Source organism: Lissotriton vulgaris, chromosome 1_1, assembly GCF_964263255.1.
Source record: "Lissotriton vulgaris chromosome 1_1, aLisVul1.2, whole genome shotgun sequence".
Taxonomy (NCBI): Eukaryota; Metazoa; Chordata; class Amphibia; order Caudata; family Salamandridae; genus Lissotriton; species Lissotriton vulgaris.
The window spans coordinates 432,495,959-432,522,244 of record NC_141685.1 but is presented as its reverse complement, the minus strand read 5'-3'; the positions used below and the strand labels follow the sequence as shown (position 1 = coordinate 432,522,244).

Genomic DNA, 26,286 nt, shown 5'->3' with positions numbered 1-26,286 from the left:
TCAGGGCGGTGGAGTTGGTGTCGTTGTTGTTCTCAAGGTGGAAATTCAGGTCCCCGAGGAGGATGTAGTCCGTGGGGGCGAGGGCGTGTGTGCTGACGAAGTCCGCGATAGAGTCGTTGAACTGTGTTGAGGGGGTGTGTAGATGAGGGTTCCTTTGATGGTGGCGTTGGGGTCAGTGTGGATCTGGAAGTGCAGGTGTTCGGCGGTGCTGAGGGTGTTGTTGGTGTTGGTCGAGACTCTGAGAGTGTTCCTGTCGACAATGATGATTCCTCCTCCTGCTATGTTGGTGCGGTCCCTGTAGGTGATCTTGTAGCCTTCCAGGACAGCTATGGCTATTTCGGGTGCCGAGGCGGGGTTCAGCTAGGTCTCCGTCAGGAATGCGACGTCTAGGGAAGTTGAGTCGAGTAGGTCCCAGAGTTCAACGGCGTGTTTGCGGGCAGAGCGGGTGCTGAAAAGGATGCATATGAGGTGGTTGGGTTCTTTCCTTGTCTGTAGCATGGTAGGGTGGATGCTGGTGAAGCTGCAGTTCCGGCAGGTGAAAGTTCTGTGAGTGCACTCTGGGGCGGCCAGGAAGCAGGTGTGTGATCGTACGGTGTTGAGTGCGTGGGGGGTTCTGGCATCGTAGCAGAGCAGGCGTCGTGGTGTCCAGGGGTCCTGGCGCTGGGTGCGGTCCAGGCTCGGACGGGCACAGACGGGCTTCCCTTAGGCGCTCTCGCTGCACAGCCTCCATATGAGCGGATGTGGGATGGAGGAGCAGCTGGGAGCGGGCGGCGAATTGGATTACAGGGGGCGGGTCGCAGGGACGCAGCGGTGGGAAAACCGGGCGTGGGCCACGGGAGAACTGGGCACAGGAAGGAAAAACAATTTTAGGCAAGAAAGCAAGTACAGGCATAGAGGAATAAAAACAAGTCTGGGCAAGAAAGCAAGTTAGGCACAGGGAAAAATACAAGATTAGGCAAAAACAATACCGGCAGAGCCATGCAGCAGCGTGGGGAGCAACCTGCCAGCATGAATGCATCCTCTGCTAAATATGTTTTTTTTTTGGTATGGCGAATTCCTTTGCTTTCATACATCAGTGCTTCTCCATATAGTGTTCCTTCTAACTCCATCTAAAATATATGTTCATTAATCATTTTTGGTTTGGCTAGTTCTGTAACACACATGTGTGGGATAGTTCAGTACTGAAGACATTTTGTGCAATAGCCGTGAGGTTGACCCCAATATAACATTTTAGGAGCTGCCAATTTTAGTCATAGAGATTAAAAATAACTATACCACGACAAGCAACATCATAGTATGCAATGGATAACAAAAAGAACGACTTTGTACTCACTTTTATTCATTTACAGTCTACTCTGCTCAACCGAATTTGAAGACTGTATTGCATGGACCAATACTGTTTGCTCTCAGCATTTCTCTTACCCATTCCTCCATCTTGCCTCTGACCCCTTTTCTCGCTCCAACTAACCGTTTCCCCATATACTATCTCTACTAAACCCAAACCTTGGGATTTTCCTGAGGGTCAATCTGTACATGTTATAAGTCTTCATTCATCAGGGCCAAGTACAAGTGGAAGCTTTCACTACATACTCTAGACTGTGTTGATATGTACATTTAGGAGATGGGACATTTATGATTTAAAACATTTTTTTATGGAGAGATTTAATTACCCAATGTACATCAGTGACTAAACACTGTTCAAGCAGCAGATGATGTACAGTGCTTGTACGAAGACGCTGGATCAGGGGATCTTTATCGGACTTTGTAATATGATGAAGATGGGTCTATATGATTTAAAACAGCATCACATTAATATTTGTAACATGCATTAGGGTTCTCTGCCGCACCCATTTGCCTAGTGATCATTCAATCAGTGGTCTTGTCTCGTCTTGATTACTGTAATGGACTTCTATTGGGTGCAAACAAAACGGTCAAAAAGAGACTACAACGAGCTCAGAATGCTGCTGCCCGCACCCTCTTCACCCTCCCTAAACACTGCCACACCTCCCATCTCCTGCACCGCCTACACTGGCTTCTGATCGAACGGAGAATTCACTTTAAAACTCTTTGTACCATCCATGAGATTTTGCACTGTCAGGGCCCCCAGATTCTGCAGGGGCTCTGCTCACTGTATGTGCCGACGCGAGCATTGCGCTCTGCAGACTTGCATCTGGCCTATACTCCCAGGGTGCGCCACAGCAGAGCGGGGGGCGCTCATTCAGGTCCCTGGCCCCTGCCCTTTGGAACTCTATCCCAATCTTGGCTCGCCGCACTCAAAATCACTTGGCTTTCAGGAAACAGATTAAAACCTGGCTATTCTCCTCCATCTAGTCGGGGACGCCTGTGTTGTGCACCTTTGCCCTGTGGCGCCCACACTATAGGCATTTTCTGGCTGTTCTCCATCTAGCCTCTCACCTTCCATATTCGCTGCCGGTTCTGCTACCAATGGGACGCCCTGTTGCTGGGGTAGCCATGCGCTATATAAGCCCTATTAACATAGCATAACATTAATGCTTCGAGTCAGCTGGAGTGAATGAATGAGGTCTTTCATAAACAGAAAGTGTTAAAGTCATGTTCAAACAAGTTGAATGGATCTGTCAATATGTAAGGCACTGGGGATCACGATCAGTTGTGATCTTGATTGGATTCTAAGTATGATGGCACAATGCCAAGGTTTTGTCTAGGATTTTAAGTTCTGCAGCTGGAATAATTCACAGATTATTCAGTCTTCATTTTTAGTCAGCAGCAGATCTACTACCCTTGAAATAAAACCCTGAACTACTAGACCTTGGAAACGGATTGTAAAGTAGCAATTTACAAGGGAGCATATTTCTCCTTTAACACCAGTGTAGGAATATGTGAAATTTGTATGATATGTGTTCTCTTTTGCAACTGCATTGTTAAGCATAGAACAGGGCTCAATTCATAAGCAATGTATAAATAAAATCCTTTGAAGAAATAACAAAATCATAGCTTCTCAAGACGCTTCCATTCTTCCTATTCACTTTTTAATTACAAAAGTGTTTCTTTCCTGTTTTTATAAATTCAATCATGAATTCATCTTCCAGCTTTTAAGTCTATAACTCATCCATATATGTCGAGGACTGAGCACGTCATTTACAATGTGACAATGCAAGACAGCCTTGAACTTATTATGAACCTGAAAGCTTAAAGATGAATCGGTGGTGTGGGTGCTGTGAGGGACAAGAGGTTCATCAAAGAGGCCACACTTTAGATGCCTCAATTGTCCTATGGAGAACAAGCAAAACCATTAGCTTCAGAAAGTATAAAGTACAATTGTAAAGATGACAGGAGTATGCCTTCTTATAAAGGGAGCCGAAGGCGCAACACCACCCCAGGTAGTTATATCTCCTGATACATTATAGTTTGTATTAGTGTCTTTTCTTTCAAACTAGTTAAAATACAGAAAACTTTAAAGTTCTTTTGAGGCTATCCACTAGTTGTAATTTCCACGTTTGTATTGTGATGCCTATGCAGTGGCATTACTCTTGCATAATATGTATCAAATAATGAACATTCCAATAAAGAAATGAAATGTTGAAAAAGTATGTCCTAACTGCTAAAATGATCAGCTCTATGTGACTGAATGGTCATTAGTGGAGAAGGCCCACATGAAGCTTAGCACAAGTGATGGTTAAGGGGAGGAGGATGTCATTGTGTGGCGAGACCTAGGAGGTAGGCTCTCATCCCCTGGGGCTGCAGCGTGTAGTGAGGACAGTGAAGGCTCCGAATAATGGCTTGCCTCTGGGTGGGGATTGGGTAAATGTCATCGACTGGTGTGCATATGAGATTGGCATGTGATTGCTTATTATGACCTGGGATCTTGCCCACCCTCTACTGCTTCCTGCATTCTGTGATTAATTTCTAAACCACTGCAATGTTTAATGCAGATCCACCTGAAAAATAAAGCTTTAAAAAATAAATCAATGATCAGACCTGTAAAAATTATTGAAAATAGATAACCATTAACAGTTGTTGCTGGTAAGGTACGGGAGGCGTGGGGTGGGCGGTTTATAAAAAACAATTACAGACCTGATCTAGCCGCGTCTCTCCTCCGTCTCGCCTGCGTTGAGTAAGTCTGTTCTGGGAGACACCCATGCTTCCCCCGAGCCAATCACAATGCTGCAATGCAGCACTGTGATTGGTCTGAGCGCCGTAGCTTGGTGCTCACCCGGGCAATGGGTGCCTGGCGATGTTCTCCGTGGAGGCTGTAACGCACCATGAATGGAGAACATGCGAAGTGTGTATGACTGTTTGGCCGGGCTGAGTGGCCAATCATTCATGCACACTTTACATAGTGCACAACCACTCATCCTCCCCAATGTCACGGGAGCCAAGCCCCGCCCCAATCCTAGCCTGACGATATGAAAAATTAAATGATAATAACTTCAGTTATTATCCTTTGATTTTTTCGTTTACACTGCTCCATGAGGAGTGGAACGACGCTCCTCCGCCTTAGCGGAGGAGCCGCCACTGACCATTAACACAAAAGTACTTGAACTCAGTTTTTTATTAGTCCACCCAAACTCTGATTTCAGTCACTGAGAAAGTTATCATCGAGGTTAATAAATCTGTTTATTCCTGACGACAATATAAGCTGATCCATGGTCTAAATAAACTGAAAAAGACAGCAAGTGTCTTACCAGGATATTCTTTGTTTCTTGTTTTATCGTAATCACAGCTCCTAAAATGCACCAAGATTTAGACAGTGTCTTCTTTTTAAAAGATGGCTTTAATCTCTATTACTCATACAGATTTAAACTAGCTCAGCCTTTGCACCTCATGCCTGGCCATTATCCAAGACAGTGAGTACCAAATGCATTTTTATAGCTTTAAAATCGTAAAACTAATTCGTTATTAGTTATCACCTTCAACGCAGTTTAAATTGATTTTTCTTTTTTTGGGTGCCTCTGTGCATGTGATGACCTAACAGAACTGAGAACCGGGTCATGCACATGAAATAGTTTGGTACGGTTCAAAGCTTGTGTAGAACGGCCTCTGACAGTGCCAGAATTATAGATGGATGAAGCCATGTTGGAAAGACAGAAGTCATGATTGGAGCAAATACAATTTTATAAACTGTTGTGCATTTTTTTGTTTTTAAATTCTTCATCACCATTAAAGAAAAAAGAAATAACACATAACTGCCAGACGTATTAATGTAACTAAAGCACATGTAGCAAAGATATCAAAATAAATACTGTATGTCACAACATCACATACAGTGAATTGCTTGCTACAATATTGCAAACTGTGGTAGAGCAGACACTGGAATAGTCCAGGGCACAGGACCACAGCAGTAGGGTGAAAGTAGGGCAGAAAGCACAACACAAATACAATTACAGAGAAGGGTTGAGAGGGGGTGGAGAACCACACAGGGAGAAGTGAAGCAGAACGGACCAGAGGTAGGCTACAAAGCGCGCTGCTGCCGGTGTTACACAAACTACACAAACACAGACCCAGAATCAGGGGGAAAGGAAAGAGGTCAGCAATGAGAGGGAGATGACTGGATTACCCTACGAGAAAAAACACAAAGTGGGAACACTCAAAAACAGACAGCCTCGCCAGAAAAAACCTTGAAAAAGAGTAATAAAAAATGAAGATAAAAACACATACTAGAAGAAACAGGCTCAATATTGAGTCCGAATGGTAGGTTATAGGAGTAAGTTAAGTTAATACTTTGTACCGCGCCCCAAACCTTCTAATGGCGGAAAGCCATAAAAATGATAATCTGGTCTACAAACTATGTCCCGGTAGGTGCCGGAAATTTCACAGTGATCTAAAGTTTATTTCACTCTGGGTTGAATAAAAATACAGAGTTTGAAGGAAATGTTGGAGAAGTCCTTCCAGTTGACCGTTATTTGTTGAAAGGCAGCAGCTAGTAGCAAGTCGACAATCTGAGGCTTTAGGTCAATGTTATCCCAACAAGGGGAAAGGCTGCCCATGAAAATGTGTGTGTGAGAAAAGGGGATACAAGTATGGAAAATCAAGTTAATTTGAGCCCAAACCTGTAACCAAAACCTGTGGACATGAGTGCACAAGAATAACATGTGAAATAAAGTAGCTTGTGGGGATGAACAGGACCAGCATGTGTGGGGAGTGGTAGGGAAGCGTTTGTGGAGATCATGAGGCGTGAGGAGAAGTCTATTGTAAGTAAAAAATAGAGTCTGTGTAAGGGTTGCTGCTCTCGAGGATTTGCGAATCTTGGTCCAAATTTGATCCCTTTCCCTTTCTCTTTTATCTAGTACCCAGATTTACCCTCTTACATTATTTGCTATATATGATTGTTTTATTCTGCTAATAGTCTTCACATTATTACTCCAATGTACTTTGTTTTGACACCTGGATTTTCTTTTGTCATTATCAAATAAAAACTTCTTGAACTTGAAAAATACAGAGTTTGGGGTGAAGACCTTCACCAGCTGAAAAAAAGATGCATCTAGGACACTCCAGAGGGTTCATGTTACCAGTAGAAAGCAGGGGCACTTGGAAAGTGCAACCATATCACAGAGACTATAGAAACAACCCTTAATGGAAGAAAGGATGACATTTAGGATCCTTTGTTTTTTCATGAGTGGATTCATCCAGATCTTCCATGTTATCTCTCTAGGTGTATTTTCTTTTTTTAAGTCAATCAAATTACTATATTCCGATGGTTGCAGAGAGACTCTTCATTCCATGGATATTTCTAGAAAATGATTGACCAGACACTTTACTGACAATGTCAACAAAGGATTACACAAATGTCCATTTAAAGTCCTAGTAAAGTGTGAGGACTTGCTCCAGAGATCCCTGACTATCAGTGTTGGGATGTAAATATGAACTTCATGGATTTGCAGGCATACACTACTGTCCCAAGTTACCATGATGCAAGTCTGTACTATATTGTTGACTTTTCTGGCCTCAGCATGCACAACTGTCATGTTTACATGCTGTAGAAAAGAGCATAATTCATATAAAAACGTCCAAGGGAGGGGCTCTGTGGTATGGAATGGTGCACCATGCGTATCTTTTTCGGCTGATATGAGTACGGTAGTGGTGGCAGCACGTTGCAGTTTTGGGCTTGCCCCTCTCACGTTCTGCCCAAGTCTTATGTGACTGAGTCCTTTGCTACTGCATTTGTGCCTGTGTTGCATAGTTATGTAATATAAGTAGATGGTAATATATGCCAGGGGAGTGTGTTTGTGTTAGGTATTCATGTGATATAAGTAGATGGTAAACTGAGCCAGTGGAGTGTGTGCATTGTATGACTGTTAGTCAGTGGAATCTATTTTGAATTGCCACTGCAATTATGCTGTACAAGATGGAGATTAGAAGTAACCAACAATGTATATTGGTAGCATATCTGAGGCTTTCGTTTGGCTCCAGGCAGTGAAGTGTGGGACGATGGAGAGAAGGCTCAGTCTAGACCTACAGAGTGACTTTTTGTTGTGTCCTGCCTTTTGGTGCTGTCTTGGTCAGACTGAGGAAATAGGTGGAGGATGTGAAGATTGTGGAGACAGTATTCCCCCCTGAACTGCAGGGATAGCCTCTTTCAGAGCCTTTGTTCATAGACATCAGAAGTGAAGGCTTCTCTTCTCTTTGGGCTTATGCTGTGGGTTTCTCCAGGTGCAGATTCCTATAATCATATTCTGATGCATTCTGTCACCAGGTAAACAAGCATTTGCAATGCAATAGGCCTCGTATTAGGAAAGTTTGAGCTATTGGTATTGTAAATGCCAAATCTTTTATTTATGTGTTGGTTTTGAAAATAGCGAAATTAATAGCTTTGTCATTTACAATGCCAATCGTTTTAACTTTCGCAAATGTGACACCTATTTGCAATGCAATAGGTCTCGCATTTGGAAAGTTTAAGCTATTGGTATTGTAAATGTCAAAAATGTTATTGACGTGTTTTTGAAATTACTGACATTAATAGCTTTGTCCTTTACAATGTCAAGAGTTATTACATTTGCAAATGTGACACCTATAGCATTTGTATTGCAATGTGTGTGGGGTTGTGAGTGTGTTGGGGGTTTTGTGTGTGGGCAGTGGTGTGTGTGTGCAGTTGTGTGTGTGGGGGGTTGTGTGTGGGGGGTTGTGTGTGTGGTGTGTGTGTGTGTGGTGTGTGTGTGTAGTTGTGTGTGTGGGGTTGTGTGTGTGTTCGGTTGTGTGTGTGGGGTTGTGTTTGTGTGTTGATTTGTGTGTGTGTTGTGTCTGTTGGGTTGTATGTGGTGTTGTGTGTGGGGTTGTGTGTGGTGTGGGTTGTGTGTGTATGTGGAGTTATGTGTGTGGGATTGTTTGTGGGGTTGTGTGTGGGGTGTGTGTGTATGTGTGTGTGTGGGGGGGTTGTGTGTGTGGTGGTTTGTGTGGTGTTGTGTGTGTGTGGAATTGTGTGTGTGTCGTTGTGTGTGGTGTTCTGTGTGTGAGGTTTTTTTTGTTTGTTGTGTGTTTGTGGGGTGTGTGTGAGGGGTGTGTGTGGGGGGTGTGTGTGTGTTGGTGTGTGCGTGGGGGTTGTGTGTGTGGGGGGGTTGTGTGTGTGTGGTGTTGTGTGTGTGTTTAGTTGTATGTGTGCTTGTGTGTGTGGGGTGGTGTTTGTTTTTTGAGTTGTGTGTGTCTTGTGTGTGTGGTGTTGTGTGTGTGGTTGTGTGTGTGTGGTGTTGTGTGTGTATCTGTATGTGGAGTTGTGTGTGTGGGGTTGTGTGTGTGGTTGTGTGTGGGTGTGTTGGGGTGTGTGTGTGGGGGGGGTGTCCGTTTGGGGGGTTGTGTGTGAGGGGGCAGTGTGTGGGGGCTAATGTGTGAGGTGGCAGTGTGAGAGGGAGCAGTGTGTAAGTGCGCAGCGCAGACAGTTAAATTGTTCTTGGGTTTGCATATATTTGAAAATGTCTGTTATTCAAAACAACTGCATTGTTGGTCACACCTCAGCTGGGAGCGCTGTCTGGGAATGCGAGGATGGGTGCACTAGGCACTTCCTGAGCAGCAGAGATTTTCAAAAGGTTTCTTTATGGCATTCCCTCTCGGCCTGCTGCAGTATAGAGAGGCGGGGGTGGCGGGGAGAGTGGAGAGTCCAGCAGAGTGATGCGATCTGTGGTGGGGGAGGGGAGGGAATTGAAGCGCGGATGGAAAGTGCCCAAACAACGCAACACACTGCAAAGACTATTTGAAGCTTGTAGCAGTCTCTGGGTGAAAGCATACGTGTTTGGGTGTGTGAAGTAAACATGAAATTAAAAGTGAGTAAGAGAGAGATGCAGAACACAGAGGCGGGAGCGTACTGAAGTTGAGGGCAGGCAGCAAGACACACAGAGGTGCGGCAGGCTAAGAGTGCTTGGTGGGGAGAGACTGATATTCAGGAGAATGTAAGCAGGAGGGAAAGAAGGAGAATCCGACAGTGCAATGCGGCTATCAGGAAACCTAAAGTGAGCTATGGTCAAGTAGTGAATCACACAGAGCAGCGAGCCAGAAGAAAAGTATTTTTTCTGAGAAAGTGAACAGATGCAAAGAGCGATCTGGAAGAAAGGCAGTCACAGGCCCAGCAGAGATTTCAGAAAGGTTTCTTTATGGCATTCCCTCTCGGCCTGCTGCAGTATAGAGAGGCGGGGTGGCGGGGAGAGTGGAGAGGCCAGCAGAGTGACGCGATCTGTGGTGGTGGAGGGAGAGGGAATTGAAGTGCAGATGGAAAGTGCACAAACAACGCACACACTGCAAAGACAATTAGAAGCTTGCAGCAGTCTCTGGGTGAAAGAATACATGTTTGAGTGCGTGAAGTAAACATTAAATTAAAAGTGAATAAGAGAGGGATGCAGAACACAGAGGCATGAGAGTATTGAAGTCGAGGGCAGGCAGCAAGACACACAGAGGTGAGGTAGGATAAGAGTGCTTGGTGGGGAGAGAGTGATATTCAGAAGAATGTTAGCAGGAGGGAAAGAAGGAGAATCCGAAAGGGGAATGCGATGACCAGGGAACCTGAAGTGAGCTAAGGTCAAGTAGTGAATCACACAGAGCAGTACTTCTTGACTCCTGCGACGGATAGTGTGTTTATTATCACGGGTACACACCGACTTTGGCCCAGCAGCAATAACTTGCTTCAGCTGCAGGATTTGTCACAGCAGTGGGGGCAAGGGGTTAGTGCTCAACAATAAATCAAAACAAGCTACAAACGTCTACCAGGGCACAAGTCCTTAAAAACAAGAAGTGGGCAAAGAGGTGTCACGAGGGAGACGGAGAGAGGAAGGAAGAAGAGGGAACGTGGAGGGACAGTGAATGCAGCAGGGGGCGGAGCGGATCCCTTTGAAGCACAGCCGCCGTGAAAGAAGTGTGTCTTAATTAGGGGAAGGAGAAGTGAGGCCGAGTGCGCTGGGGAAGCAACAGATGGCTTTAATTTGAAGCTCCCGGAGGCAGGCGGCTCGGATAAAAGCGCGGTCACGAGAACACATGCACTCGTGGAAATCCGCTTTAGTTAAAGTTTTTGGGTTCACCGTAATAGGTCTCTCTACAAGACCTAAAAAACATGTGCATCCCCTGGAGAAAGAAGGATAGACAAAGTGACGGAACAGGTATAAAGTAGTTCCACAACTAGCACATGTGCAATACACAAACCATGTTTGATAAAGGAGTGTAATAGAAAGATTGAAACTGTCACTGTTCCATTACTTTTAACTGACGAGGGTAGGCAACACCCCAAAGGATGTTGGGGAAACCTCTAAGATCAAGGGCTGGTGTTCTTGAGAACCAGTGGTGTGGGGGATATCATCTGAACAAGTCTGCAATTATTTACTGGGAGACGCTGCAGGTCTGCCTTGGTGAAGGAGTCTTCCTGGCCTTCTGAGGCAGAGGTTCTGGAGGTTTTCCTGCAAAAATCTGTCCAGGGGAAGAGGTCTGGCTATCGCTGCCTGGTGGAGGTGCTGTCCAGAAGAGCCGACTGACTACTGAACAAATTGCAAACTTCTATTAAGGACATGATATGTGCTGTCCTGAGCAGTTGTGAGCTCCTTGCTACTGTAGAGTGTGTCCCTGGTCCCAATATCAGGCCAGATATATTTTTGGGCAACCTCCATGGTGGCGGAGCAACTGAAGTGGCGGCCAGTGTGGACTGACAGAAGGAACAATGAAGGAGTAGACCAAAACATGACTGAAGGGAGAATCTGTGAGTACCCTGCTCAAGGTTCTTTGGCTCACTCTTCAATCGTGTACCAGGAATCCTAAAACGAGGATCTTGGGACTCTCAGTTCCCCTAGGAACTCCTGTGAGCTTGCAACAGGATACGCAGGTGGGTTGAACACTTTTGTTCGGACACAAGGTTTCACGTAACGTCTAAACAGCATTGTGAACTATGCATGATCCTCCATGTGACTGCAGCCTATCTGGAACAGCTGCTTCTGCTTGGAGGAACATACAGTTATAAGAGAGTACCCAAATGACCCTATGTGAACCTGCAAATATCAATATGAAAAAGAGGGGTTCGCTATAGGGATAGATTCATTGTATGCCTTTTACACAACAGTGGAATAAGTCACTATGGAGAATCTATTACTATTATGTATTGTATTCAAGAAACCACTTCACAAGTATTGCCTTTGCATACTTCATATATTACAAACCATGGGAGAATGTCAATACTGAATCATTTATCAATTTTTCCACACCATTTCTTAAAGTAGTACCACATAGTGCATAAAGATACATCACCACGCCACTCGTTTGATGGCGAAGGCAATGGGAAGAACTACATACAGGAGCACTACAAACCGTAAGTGAGACCAATCCCGCAAGGTATAATTGAGATAGCAATGCGGTACCCTAATGGTCAGGTTGTACAAAGTAATGGGCAAGTATGCTCTCCCCTGGAATTATATGCCAGTCCCAGGTTCTACTACAGACAGGATGTAATATCCAATTAATTTACTAGGATTGGAATACTGCACTTCCCTGCATTTTGTCCTGAGAAGGCCTGAATGTTGTAAGCCAAAACACGTCAACAGATCCGTAGAGAGAGGTTCCTTTCAGACAAACTAAGTAGAAGAATTGACTGCATGAAGAGGTAAGACTTCAAAGTAAGTAATTTTGCACAGTTAATTAAAACCAATGCAATGCAATACAAAACATAAAAATTGAAGCACAATGTAAAATCACATATGTTTAAAACCATCATTGTATGAACATTTATGTTCTTTTCTTAGTAATTTTAAAATCATATCAGCCATTCAGTTATCTCTCAGTATTTGATATTAAGTATGATTTGTATTACAAGACAAGTTGGAACCAAGTCAATTCAATATTCTGGACCTGGCATTTTGTCCCCCACAGCCTTCAAAAATTTTACCAGGCTGCAGCTCAATTGAGGGTCCTGAGATGAAAAGCATGTTAGTACTGCGCTCCTTCGTGTACGTATCCCAAGCCGAATAAAGTGTTGTTTTAAAAGGGATTTCCTCTCATCCAACAATTTCTCGCAAGAGCATAGTAGGTGAATCATGTCTTCGTCTCTATGACCGCATAGCCGGCATGACAAACCTGCTTTCTTTTTTAACCAGTGCGGGAAATGCTGGATGCAGGGCAGCAGCCCAAATCTGTATTTTAAGAAGCTCATTTTTGTCTTTTTTGCATAGCCCAAGCCCAAATAGTTCTGAGGAGCTTTTGCCGAGTAAGAATTCAAAATCATCCAAGCATGCGTTCTTTTTGCAAAAACTGTTTTGTCTTGTACCCACGACTGGTGTTTGATAGATTTCTTAACCAGTTTGTTGAAGGTTTCATGGTCTAAGGAGGATGCCCAGAGCTGTTCCAGCCCGGTGTTTACAAGACTTTTTGCAAGATATTTGGCTGCAGGCGAGGTCGAAGTCTGCTCTATTTCCCTCCATAGATGATCGTTCAAGGTTCCCTGTGCAGATTTCCTCACTTTGTCCCATACACAGATGTAGGCCCCCTGGCGTCCCAGGAGCTGTTGTTGAATGCCAAACTCCAGCCTAATCTGTGATGGGGAGGTCCACTTAGGAAGACTAAAGATGATTCTATATGCGGCTGTGATTGTATTGTCAAGTATTATTGCATCTCTGCCTCGTAAAACCTCACTTCCATAAGTGATTGTTGGCAGAAGTTTTGCTCGGATAGCTTGTACCAGTGGTGTTAATGATGGACCAGATAGCTTGTTATTCAAGGTTTTTAAAGCAATTGCTAGAGCTATCCCTTTGCCTTTGATGCAAGACCTTTGTGCAGTGAATCGGCCGCCGTTGTCAATTTTCACGCCTAGATATTTATATATTGACGTATCTTTAATGCGAGATTTGTTCCAGAGCCACGTGAAGGTTTTTCTTTTTCTTTTACTGATGGTCATAGATTGAGTTTTCTCAAGGTTAACTATTAGATCATTTGCCTCAGAATAGCTCTGAGTGATGTTCAGGAGTCTTTGAAGCCCTACTTTAGACTTCAAAGTGATATTGGTCTACACTGCCTCCCTGTCCTGTGACAGGGCCCAGGACATCGGTTGTACATGGACTCAAATCTCAAGGCTGAGTCTCAGTAACACCTGTGTGCCCCCTACCTGGTCTGACTTTCAAGATTTCAGGAAAGCTTTGCATGCAAATAGAACAGGCTTTGTAGTTGCTGCTCTGTATCTATTGCTTCAATTAAAATAAAACAGAAGACAAAAGTAGATCAGTTTGGGAAAAGTTCCAAGGAGTTATGCAAGCCTCTTGTACTTTCCTGTGACTTTTTGTGTCTAGCGTGCTACAAATATAAGCAAAACGCACTTGAAAAAAAGGTTATTTCATCTCTCTTCTCGAAGACAACCAAAGAATGTATAACAATATATAACAATACTTCAAAAATGCAAACTATACGTTTAAGTGTGAGATACTTTCTCTTTTAAGTATAGTATAGAATTTACATTCACATATAGGGCTTAATGCCCCTGATGAGGCGCTGATGCCTAGTAGCAGAGGGGTGGCTTGGTTGGGAGAATGGTTGATTGTAGTGTGAAATGTGCTGGGAATGTTTTGCTGCCAACACCTGATCACCAGAGTTAGCTTGTAGTGCAGCAAAGAGGAATGCGGCATAGAGCCAGTATTTACATTTAATTACAGCAGCCGCGTGTTTCAGAAGAGAGCTTTGGGCAGCAGCACGCTTTTATTTACAAATTAAGCACTGCAGAGCATTTTAGCATTGCATTACTGTGAATGTCTAGAAGGGTTGTGAGTTTGCCCAGTGTAAGAAGTGATCTGGTATCCTGGGAGATGAGTAGAGGATTGCTGTGCTTATCCCTAGGAATGAAGTCGATTGAGAGATGTGGGTCTTTCTCTCGCTTTCAGGTCATGAAACTGAGCAGGCACTGCAGCATCCTGCTTAGCAAAGACCAAACAAACTAGAATAGAGACTGATGTGAGCTACGTGGAACACTAACTACTTAATGACCGACGGTGGCTTCTTCCTCGTTGCTTTGCCCAACAAAAGGTTTCTACTGAGAAGACAGTGAAGATCAGTGATAAAAAAACTGACACACAAACATTTAAAAAGCAACGTTGGTTAAGCTGCAAATACCTCAAAAAAGGAACCTTGTTGATGGATAAGGTGGTATACAAAATGGCTGGCTGGAAATAAACAATGAAGGTAAATACTACAAGGCATGAAAAATAGGTCCACTCTGCATCACATAGCCAACATAGGTACAAATAATATATATTTTTTAAATAGTTCGAAGTAGTGACAGACTACAAATGTTTATATTCTAAGAGCCCAATTTACAAATCTATTTGCACAGCTAAGTTAATCATAGATGCACAAATGGTTTGATTTAAATGTGCATACTCATTTTTGCAATTCAGATAATGGGAATCACTACTTAAAATCAATTTGCTTGCACACCGTATTATACCTGTATGGAAAAATATTACATCAGACTAAGCTACCACTGGTGAGTAGTGTCCGTTACAGGGCGTGAATGCCATAGACATTTGGTGAACAAAACCTCGTGAGCTTGTGGGTATTGACAACTTTCCCATGGCCCATTTTCATCATAGATATGGTTTGAGATGTACTCTAAGGGCGTCTGACTGTTTAACTGCGCATGCACAATCGGGAAAATGGGAGGTATACAAATACAATCAGTACCCCCAGTTTTTTCCCATTCCTTTCCACAATGTATCTTCATTTCCTAGGAGACAATGGAAAAGAGAATGCAGTATCCGCCCAGGGGATATTGATAGGCACTAGGGTGAAGGTCTGCCCAGTGATTGGTGGGCGGGTAAGCGGACCCTAGTCAAGTTCAGTGCTGCTGGGTTGGTGAAAGGGTAAGAAGCTGATAGGGAAACTCGTTTCATGGGTTTTACTTTTTTTCGCAGAACCTCTGAATTGGTGGCCCTGTGTAACACAGCTGGTTGCCAACAAAAAGGCCCTTTCCAAATGTGTTTTTCTAAATATGCAGTTTGCCTAGTTACCTGTAGTTTGAAAACAATTTACACAGTATTGCAAGCCATGAAGATTCACAAATGTCCACGCTCCTAATTTATTTGGCTGCCCAAAGTAGGAATAAGTCTTCTCTCTCTCTCTCTCGTCTTCCCCCCCCCCCCCATGTAAACCCAGTCCAAACATTCAGAGATAACTAAGGGGCACATTAGGATGGCTGGTGGTTCACCCCCGCCGGGCCAGCGGTAGCCACTGCGGCCCGGCAGAGGCAAACTACGCGCCATTCACAACAGAAAGGCCCCCCGCCATATTAGGATGGCAGGGGGGTCTGCGGCAGACGGAAAGACCGTCCGCCGCTTTTCCGCCCGTCAGCTCGTCGACCGGGCAGAAAACATGTTAAATATGCAGACACCGCCATCCATATTACGATGTTGGCGGAGATCAGCCTTTCCATGGCGGATTTGCTGCCATGGAAAGGCATGCACTCTTTGCTTCTTGGGGCCCGTTGCGGACCCCCAGGGTGCTGGGGAGTTGGGGGTGCACATGGGGGTACCTATAGTACCCCCCTGCATATGCATGCACAAGGTTCCAGGCATCGCGCGATGCCTGTCATGTTGTGCATGCAAATGCACGACATGCATTTCTGACATTGCAGCGGGTGCTGCAGACAGCACTGCCCGCCGCTACGTTTGAAATGCAGTATGCGCCTGCCAGTGTGGCAGGCGCATCCTGATGTCTATAGGGGGACCGTTGCAACATGGGCGGTCGGTCCCGGGACCCGATGCCCCTGCCATCGCAATAGGCCCCTTGATTTGGTGGGTGATGCAATAAAGAAAATTGCTAGGAGTCTTAGCAGCAACAGGCTCTTGGTTGTGGATAAATAACAATGGGCCATATTTAGAGTTGATGGACAGCGACTCCATCACAAAAGAGGCAGATGTCTTGTCCACCGTGGACAGGATAAATTGTAAATAAGGCAAAAAGTACCGTAATTCCAAAAACAACACTGCCCGCCATAAAAAAAGAGCAAAACAGTACTGTCACATTATGTAATACAGTGCTAAATGGCACTTCAAAAATAAATAACATCAACCTACATTTTGTGTGATCTTGGTGATGAAAGTTACTCCGATTAGAGGCCCAGTAGGATGTTATGTTGTGCCTTCTTTTATTACTTGCATATTGCTTTAAGGCTCGCGTTAGAGCGTGCCACCATGTAGAATGTCTATTACTGTTCTTGCATTCTTGTTCCATGAAGGGTCAGTTGAAGCCTTCCTCTGCTGCTGTTAGTTGTGCTTCCTGGCTCCACCTGTTTTATCATTTATCTCAAATAAACCTTATGAGATACAACAGCCTCCTTCTCTACTTTACAATTGGCGACGATCGGGATCGACACCCTGCAACCTAAAACCTCGGATTATTTTTTTTTTCTCTTTTTTATCGTCTACAAGGGAAAAAGAGAATCGCTTTACAAAGAATTTATTTTTATCTCTACTATCACCTGAGCCATCTACATTTCAACGGATTCAAAAGCTGGTTCGTATATTTTCCTTTACTGTAAGGAGACTTACTGACTTGCAGGCTCCGGTTGGTCGCGCATGCCGGCATCTTTCAATCGGGAGCCGAGTTCCAAGCACGATCTGACGACGCGCGACCACGGAATGCCTTACGTCAATCACGCGCACCTGGGTTAATCGCGTGATGACATAATCGCGCTAGGTCACGTTGCGTGACCCTGCGTAGCGGCCATTTTGGGTTGGTCGAGGAAATCTCGGAAGATTCAATTACCGAGGCTCAGTCACCGAGGCAGTTTTAAAAAAAAAAAAAAAAACGAACTTTATTGAACCAGCGCTAATCCATCATTAGCTCACACCATTGAATAACGTTTCTGTCTACCAAGGAGGATAAAGATAAACAGGTGAGACTGTCGGGGCACTTGTTAATTGTTAATCAACCAAGTGTTGTGTTTTAAACGGGATTACTGCACAAAATCCTTGCATTGCTTATATACATATATGAATTCTGGGGATCAACTCCAAAGTGAAGATATTTCTGAAACAGTAATGGCTCAACAAAGCTTTGTCATTAGCCCCCCACAACCCTTTTGGGCTACTGGATCACAACCAGACATGAAGTGGGTGGAGTGGAAAGAGTATTTTAATAATTACATCTGTGCTATTGATGAAAATGCTAAAATGAAACCGGAGCAAAAGAAAAGAATACTTCTACATTCACTGGGTCCTAAAGGATTAAAAACATATTCACGTATGCAAAAATTAGCTGACGCTGATTCAAGTGAATTTGATAATGCCATTGCTGATATGGATAGATATTTCGCACCTAAAGTGTGTATAGGTGTTGTGAGACACAAATTCTTCCAAAGAAAACAAAAAAAGGATGAATTAGTAGACGAATGGGTTGATGACCTAAAAAAACTGGCTATTGATTGCAAATTTGGAGACTTACACGACGAACTTATTCGAGATCAGCTTGTGATGCACAATGATAATTCTCCTATTCAAGATCGCCTTTGGGTTAATGGCGATGCACCTCTCGACGATGTACTCGCAATAATGAGGAAATCAGAAATGTCGGGAAGATGTGCTACTGTAATTAAAGATACTGTTAAAGATTCTGACAAGGCGTCATCGGCTGTCTTCAAAATCCAAGGAACACCAAAATATCAGAACAAACAATCTTATAACAAAAGTTTTAGTCAACCTTACAAGAACCAAGGAATGGATAACAAGTTGGAAGATAAAAAGTGTTACCGCTGTGGTAGCAAAGAGCATATGGCTTACTACAAGTCATGCCCTGCTTTACGAAAAAAGTGTGGTATTTGTGGTCTCATTGGCCATTTTAGCAAAATGTGCCGTAGGCGTACTAATATCAAATGTATTTGGAATGAGGATGAGTGTGTTGATGGAAGTAGTGATGATGAAGGTGGTTGTGTAAAGAATATAAGAGGGAATTACATGTTGAACATTACTGAGGAAGGCAATTATATGTTAAACCTTACTGATGAAGCAATGGTGGGCAAACCTATCTGTGAAATCTCTTTTGGCGGCGTTAAAGTTAAGGTATATGCAGACTCGGGGTCTCCATATACGATTGTCAACGAGGAGATATGGAAAAAGAATTTTACACAGAAAATAGGGGATAAATTAAATGCCTCAGATGTTAGTCCGGTAAGTTATACTGGTGGTAAAATTGAACTTTTAGGTTTCAGATGGCTTACCTTTATATTTAAAGGCAGAATGGCCAGAGGCAAATTATACATTGCAAAAAAAGGACCTTCTGTTCTGGGGTGATATGACCAGAAAAGTCTCCATATCATCTTAGATCCGAATAGCAAAGAGAAGGTGCTTGTCGTAGATGAGGGCAGCAAATTGGAAGATATTTTAAAAAATACATTCACCAACGTAGTAAGCGGACAGCTAGGCAAGCTTAGGGGCTTTGAGCATAGAATTATGCTCAAACGCAATGCACAACCTAAAGTGCATAAGGTTAGGCCTATTCCCCTTTTGATAAGAGATGAAGTCAAGAAGGAAATTCAGGGTCTATTAGCCAAAGGTGTCATCGAGGAGGTAGACTCTTCGGAGTGGATTAGTCCAATAGTCGTAGCGAGGAAACCCAACGGAAAAATCCGTTTATGTATTGATTTACGCCATTTTAATCAAAATATTGTGATTGAACGTTTTCCCTTGCCCAAAATTAATGAAATGGTTTCTTCCTTAAGGGGAGCGACTTGGTTTTCCACAGTGGACCTTTCCGCTGCATACCACCAGGTAGTTTTGGATCCTGAGTCTAGGCATCTAACAGCCTTCATCACACCATTTGGCTGTTTCCAATTTATAAGGATGCCATTCGGCCTTGCATCAGCCGCGGCTGTTTTTCAACGCCTAATGCACAGATTGTTTGGTGACATGGATGGTATTAGTTTCTTTCAGGATGATGTTCTAATTGCTGGCAACGATAAAGAGGATCATGACACCAAGTTGTGGAAAGTTTTTACCACACTTAGTTCTGCTGGTTTGACTGTTGAACTGTCTAAGTGCAAATTTGGAGAAAGAAATGTCTCATATCTGGGTCATATAATTAGTGAGGAGGGCGTCAGACCAAAAACTTCACTAATAGAATGTATTGTCAACTCACCTGCACCTGATTCTAAAGAAGGAATCAAATCTTTTTTGGGTATGGCTGAGTATTGTGCTAAGTTCATCAAAGACTTTGCTTCAAAGGTATACAACATCAGATCCCTATTGAAGAAAAATGTAAAATTTGAATGGTCTAAAGAGTGTGAGAAAGAGTTTGTTGAAATCAAGCGGGATTTGCAAAAGGTGAGCGCCTTGTCTAGCTTTGACCCTAATCTAGATTGTTATCTGACAACGGACGCAAGTGACAAGGGTTTAGGCGCAGTCTTATCACAGGTTGATGAGAAGGGTAAAGACAGAATAATTTTGTTTGCATCCAGAGCCCTGTCACCTGCTGAAAGCAGATACCCGATTATAGAAAGGGAAGCCTTGGCTTGCGCTTGGGCTTTAGAACATTTTCGTGCATTTGTTTGGGGGAAAATGGTTCACATTAGGACTGATCACAAACCGTTGGTCCACATTTTATCCACTGATGGCACAGCTACTGCTTCTGCCAGGTTGGCAAGGATCTCTATGCGGATGAAGGAATACATTTACGTGATCACATATGTACCTGGTAAAGACAATGTTGTCGCTGATTGTTTGTCTAGACTCCCTTCTCCTCTGGAAGAATGCGTTGATGATCCTTGGGGAAACATTAGTATAGCATTTATTCATGATTCTGGTTTTCCAGCCATTAGCAGGGAGGATTGGTTAAGAGAACACAATGCTGACAAGGAATTAGTGGAAGTTTCAAAGTTTATTTGTCACGGCTGGCCGAAAGAGAGATTTTTGTCTGGCACTGTGAAGCCATTTTGGGAGGTACGTTCTGAATTATCATTTGAAAAAGAGGTTCTACTGAGAGGGGACAGGATTGTCCCACCTTCTGGGCTGAGGAAAAAAGTCTTAGAGTTATGTCACGAGGGACATTTCGGTATAGTAAGGACTAAGCTAGCGGTTAAAAATTTGTTTTGGTGGCCCAAAGTTGACAGTGAAGTGGAAACCTTTGTCAGAGGTTGCTCTGTTTGCAATTCTGCAGACAAGTCTTTGAGGACTCTTAGACCAGCTATGAGTGAGGGACTCATTCCTAACATGCCTTGGGAAACTATCGCAGTAGATATTTTTGGCCCTGTAGGTGACCCAAAGGAATACGGGCTTGTTGCCATTGATCTGTTTACCAAGTGGCCCGTAGTGAAGTTTGTGGACAGTGTGGATACTCAGACCGTGTTAAAGTTTTTGGATAAAATTTTTATTGTGGAAGGTCTACCCGTTAACATCCTAACGGACAATGGTGTACAGTTCTTGTCCAAAGTTGCCCAAGACTATTTTGCAAAATGTGGTATCACACACAAAACGACCTCTTTGTACAATCCCAGTGGGAATGGAACTGTTGAGCGTTTCAATAGAGTTATTAAGGGGATTTTGCAAGCTGCAAATTACAAAGGTTTAGATTGGAAACTGGAAATACAAAAAGCTGTATGGTCTTACAAGGTGACTTTAAATAACTGCACAGGAGTTTCCCCTTTTGTGATGATGCGTGGTAGATTACCTAGGTGTAAATTCAACCCTGGTTGGTTATTCAAAGATAACGTCCAGCAGTGGTCACCTATTGAGGTCAAGAAAAGTTTGGAATTGGTGCATGACAAGAGTAAAGCTTACTATGATCAGCGCCATGGCGTGAAAAATATCATTATAAAAAGTGGTGATTGGGTCAGGATTAAGAAACCGTACAGGGTTTCGAAGGGGGAGAACAAATTTGATTCGCCTAAACAGGTTCTGGAAGTTCTTAGGAACTCAGTCAAGTTAAGTGACGGGAAGGTTTGGAACCTGAAGGATGTGGCTTTGGATATTTGTCAAAACCATGGTGCAGATGAGATTGTAAGAGACAAACTAACTGATTTTGATTGGGTTGAGGATTACTTTCAAGGCAGCAGTTTGCAGTCTCAACTTGCGCCTAATGGATCTCTGCCTCAATTAAGGGAGGGGGATGGGGTAACCGATTCTCCTGTTTCTCACGATTGTCAGACCAATAAATCCTCACGTAAACCTGTCAGTATTGAACAGGAACCCAACTCAGTTGATACTGGTCATGTGCATGACAACGTACCTCCCCTTCCAATAGTAACTTCTCCTGCTGTTAATAATGATGCTGTTTCAGCACCCACACTACCTACAGTTAAGGTTTCTAATAGGACACGAGTGTTGCCTTGTTGGCTTAAGGATTATGTGAAGTAGTTTATTATTTCCCTCCTTGTCCCTTCCTCCTTTCCCTTGTTCCCTTGCCTTTCCTCTGCTGTCCCTTTTGCCCATTATTGTGAGGGGGGGGGGGATGTGTTATGTTGTGCCTTCTTTTATTACTTGCATATTTCTTTAAGGCTCGCGTTAGAGCGTGCCACCATGTAGAATGTCTATTACTGTTCTTGCATTCTTGTTCCATGAAGGGTCAGTTGAAGCCTTCCTCTGCTGCTGTTAGTTGTGCTTCCTGGCTCCACCTGTTTTATCATTTATCTCAAATAAACCTTATGAGATACAACAGCCTCCTTCTCTACTTTACATAGGAGCAGACCTGTTGATTCCAGCGTGCACTCGGCCCTCCTTTACCTGCTCATACAATCTAATTGCCTCAAAGCTGGGTCTTTGAGATGCCAGAAACATGTTGCTTGGCACCGATCCACGTTTCGCAAGAATAGAAAGTGAACAAGGAAGAAAACTGACAATGTGAGACAGGCGAGTTGAGAAGTTTCCACTCTGCGGTTAATCATACCTGTATTGAAGCGAAATCCCCACAGGCGCAGGCTCCGAGAATGGCGGCGCCCACTAAGACAGACTCCACTTCTTTGGAGAGGACGACAGGCATGCCTAGGCAGAGATATCAATAACTCAGTCAAGGAAAGGGAAAATGTGCTGCCCAGATCTTACATTCCAAACACACTTCAGGGTATTTGTGCTATCAACCAAAGAAAGGACACCACTTGTCTGTTGACTATCGAGTAACAGCACGCCATTTCCGCATATGTATTGCTTGTAAAGAACTGATTGGTAAGCTTCTGGAACATACATTTTTAGGTCTGACATTAATCAAGATCTTTTGATTTTTATAAAATTACATACATAATATACTTAATTATGGGCAGTGCACAAGTTCTAAAAAAATATGTGAGGCTACTAACCATGTTAGGCAGTATGCAAATGACATCATGGAGTATGACATAATAGCACGTGATATCCCATAGTGTTATATTACATGAGGCATCACAACCAATCACCTCAAAGGAAGTGACATCACAAGAAATGACATCAGATCTTAAGACCTCACACATATGTTTAGCAGGTCAATCATGAGCACATTTGAGCGTGTTACAATATTTAACAAATTAGATTTTGTGTCGGGTTATGCCCAGAAATGTGGCACAGCGCCAACACAAACTCTGGACTTCAACCTACACATTTATTTTTCAAAACTTCGCCACGAAGAAATTGTCAATTAGGAGAAACTGGCAGTAATTCTGTTCTGCTTAATGGTTGCAAAGTCTACATTTTAAAATATCTTTTGGGTTAAGGCACCTGTTGCATAGATCTTTGTGTGCCCAGTAAAAAGCAGGGATTAATAATAACGGCAAGATAACTCTGGAGGGGCATGCACTTGCTGGAGAGATATATGCTTTGTCTGTTACTAGTTTTGAATCAAAGTAGCATTGAGTGTTAATATGTCTCCTGCAAAGCACATGTGACACACAGATGACAGATTTCTATTGTATTTAGATGTTTGAATGGGTTACTGCTTTTAACACATATATCCTTTTGTTACTTGCAGTTCTTCAATTGTAACCCTTCTAATATAGAACAGTGAGCTCTGAAGGACATTTGACTCCTGCACCCTGTAAACCTCACTATCTTATATAACATGTCCTGTACATTGATTTACACACATGATTTATTGCCAATATATAATGCGTTCGTGAGATGTAAAGTGCTCTGACACCCAGAATTGGTATGAGTAGCGCTATAAAAGAAATAAGACAAAATAGTTGTATTTAAACTGTTAATTGTGTAAATTCTGAAACAGATCAACACATCTGACAATCTTACAATGCATGCGTATGTTTTCTATATAGGGTCTGAACCAAGTCAAAAGCATACCTCTCCTAAATACCTATGAAATAACAAGCTGTGAGTATTTGTCTCCCCTCCATTGGATTTGCTGCTAGGTGTGAGGTTCCAGGAATTTCCCAGCCACGATACTCAATCAAAAGGAGGCCTGATGGCTCCTTAACTTCGGCCCTCCTTTTGGGCTCAGTTGGAATTTAAAATAACAAAGCCCTTCACCTGCACTGGCTGCTCGGGATGAAAGTAGAAAATGTGCAGCCGCTGCTGAATGTGTCCTGGTGTCTGAAAGTTACACTGGAACAAGTTCAGCATACTTCTGTGGAGGCCCAACTTCTTGGCAGGGGAGACGGTGTCCACCCTGTGAAAATTGTGGGTAGACTCTGTCTACCTGCGAGGACCCTGCACTCCACGGTTATGGGGGCTTTTTCACCAGCCCTCTTTACATACTGGTCTATTTTTCTATCACATTTGTTTTCTGCTCGCCACAGCATACAGCATGGCGCACAGGGTCGGCGCACAGGGTCAGCCCACTTCAGCCATTGGCTGACATCACTCCTAGAGAATTCGACTTCCCTACGCAATACACCTTTATTTATACACGTTTAAGACCCAGAACACAAGTGCCCAGGGGGTTAGACATGATTATATGCCCAATAAAATAGGATACCCTGGGGATAGGGTTCAATATTTATCCCCTATTACTAGATCAGCCTGTCAAAATGGGACTTAACATGCACATTTTTGTTCTTTCTGCAAGGTCTGCCGCAGCACCCAGGAAGTCATTTGTTTTGAATGAAGTTGTTATGTTTTGTCTGTTCTCTAAGTTTTTTTGCTGTCTCACTTGCCTCTGGTGAGACGTGGTCTCCTTCTCATTCCCCAGCAGAAGATACTTTTTACTCCACGATATATTCTGTTATTGTTTTCGACGTAGAGGCCCTCTGCTGTTCTGATCATTGACTCTCCAGTTCAAAGGTTTTGGTGTTGGGCCTTTTGTGTTCTCTTTTGCGCAGACATTACTTCTTCCAGTCATTCATTATGTTTTGGGATATATATGTAGCACTTCTCCTCATCGTTTGCTTAGACTATGCTGTCTCCCAGCTTTTCTAGTGTCTGTTTCGCCACCTGTTTTTCTGCGTTTAATTTCTTGGCTCCTCTACTTGGTATTTCTTGAATGGCCTTTCACTTCGTTGTTGGTCTCGCATGAGCTAAGACCTTTTATTTTTTGTAAAATTACATGTATACTTACAAAAGGGATTATCAAGCAGCCCTCTTCATCCACTGGTCTGTTGAAGTGTCAATCAACCACCACAGCATACAGCGTAGGGTTTGTCTGGGGAATGTTCCCTTCATGGTAGCACAAATGTGCAAACTCGGTCAAAGTGTCCCAGCTGAATGCTGTTGTATTCTGTCATTTTTCGTTTGAGCCAGAGTTCAAAACAATCATGCATGCATGCCCTGGCCCAGGTAACTCCTGTAAGATGTGAGACCCAGGGCCTGACTCTCTGGTCTAGAGGGGTCCACTCAGCATAACCTTAAGATGCCATGCTGATTAAGTAGTGGTGCCAGTGTACCTTGTGCCTTTGAATCAGTAATCATGGCTGACTTAATTTCCTGTAACGTTCCGCTTACAAGTAATATCCAGACGATGCACTGACATCCAAAGTGAACATGCATATGTACTGGGTGTTTGTACTATTGTTTATCAGGGGTTCATGCTATCCATGAGTGTATGCTTGACTAGGCCAGTGAGATCTATTTTGGATGGCACATGGCACAACACAGCACAAGATGGAGGTTGTGGCTTTGCCTCCCCAGTCAATGAAGTGTTTTGCTGGGATTTCTGGACTGTGTGTAACGATCCTAGACACTGAAGTATGGGAGGATGGAGAAAGGGCTGTTTCAGAAATTCCGTAATGCCCGGTTGGTGGAGAGACTGCAAATCATCTCTCTCATAGCATTTGCATCAGGACTCATAGGACACTGGGGTGGCGCTACTAAGATGATGTGCCTGATATGTGCCAAAGTGACTGTTGTGGATGCTACAGATGAACACGGTCTCGACTTCATGCACCTGTATACCAGCAGAGAGCATGGGCAGATCAAAGGAGGTCCTATGAGCTGCTGACTAGCGTTCTGAGATACCGAGAGAATCCAAAGAAGGCGTGGCTTCCCCTGTGTCAACGACCGGAGTTGTTGAATTTTCATGAGTGCCTCACGCATTGAATTAATGTGGGTTAGGACAATAGCTCAACTTTAAAGTATCAGTGCTGGGACATTTGTAGGGATAAAACCAGGGAAGTTGCTTGAGCATTCGATAGTCAGACTATACTTTCACTTACATAAAAGCCCAATTTATTTCTATGTAGAACCCTAAGTCATTGGTATTTCTTTGGGGACTAGTGCATTAAAGCACTTCTCTTTTTCACAAAAAGAAGCACTGGCCTTGATAGAATTCAAATGATTGCACCTGTTGAGCTCTATGTCTCTCTGCCCCCACACAACCTCCGTGAGAAGGTTTGAACTGCTCGTCTAACTACCATTGAGGGTCACATGCTGAAGGATTGTCCTTGATTTTCAGTTAGCAGGATCATAGTAGGCTAGGCCCAGGGAAGGTAGAGGTAAAGGACTCTAACCCATCATGGTTGGGCCCATTAAC

At 43.5% G+C, this 26,286-nt stretch overlaps 1 protein-coding gene across 1 annotated transcript in view; it reads right to left on the bottom strand.

Annotated features, from left to right (window-relative positions):
• FGGY (FGGY carbohydrate kinase domain containing) overlaps positions 1-26,286 on the bottom strand; it is a 1,923,203-nt gene that overhangs the window by 292,721 nt on the left and 1,604,196 nt on the right. The window contains exon 14 of the mRNA XM_086953024.1: positions 22,288-22,382. Coding sequence (XP_086809150.1) covers positions 22,288-22,382 — 95 coding nt within the window. The remainder of the gene's footprint in view (positions 1-22,287; positions 22,383-26,286) is intronic.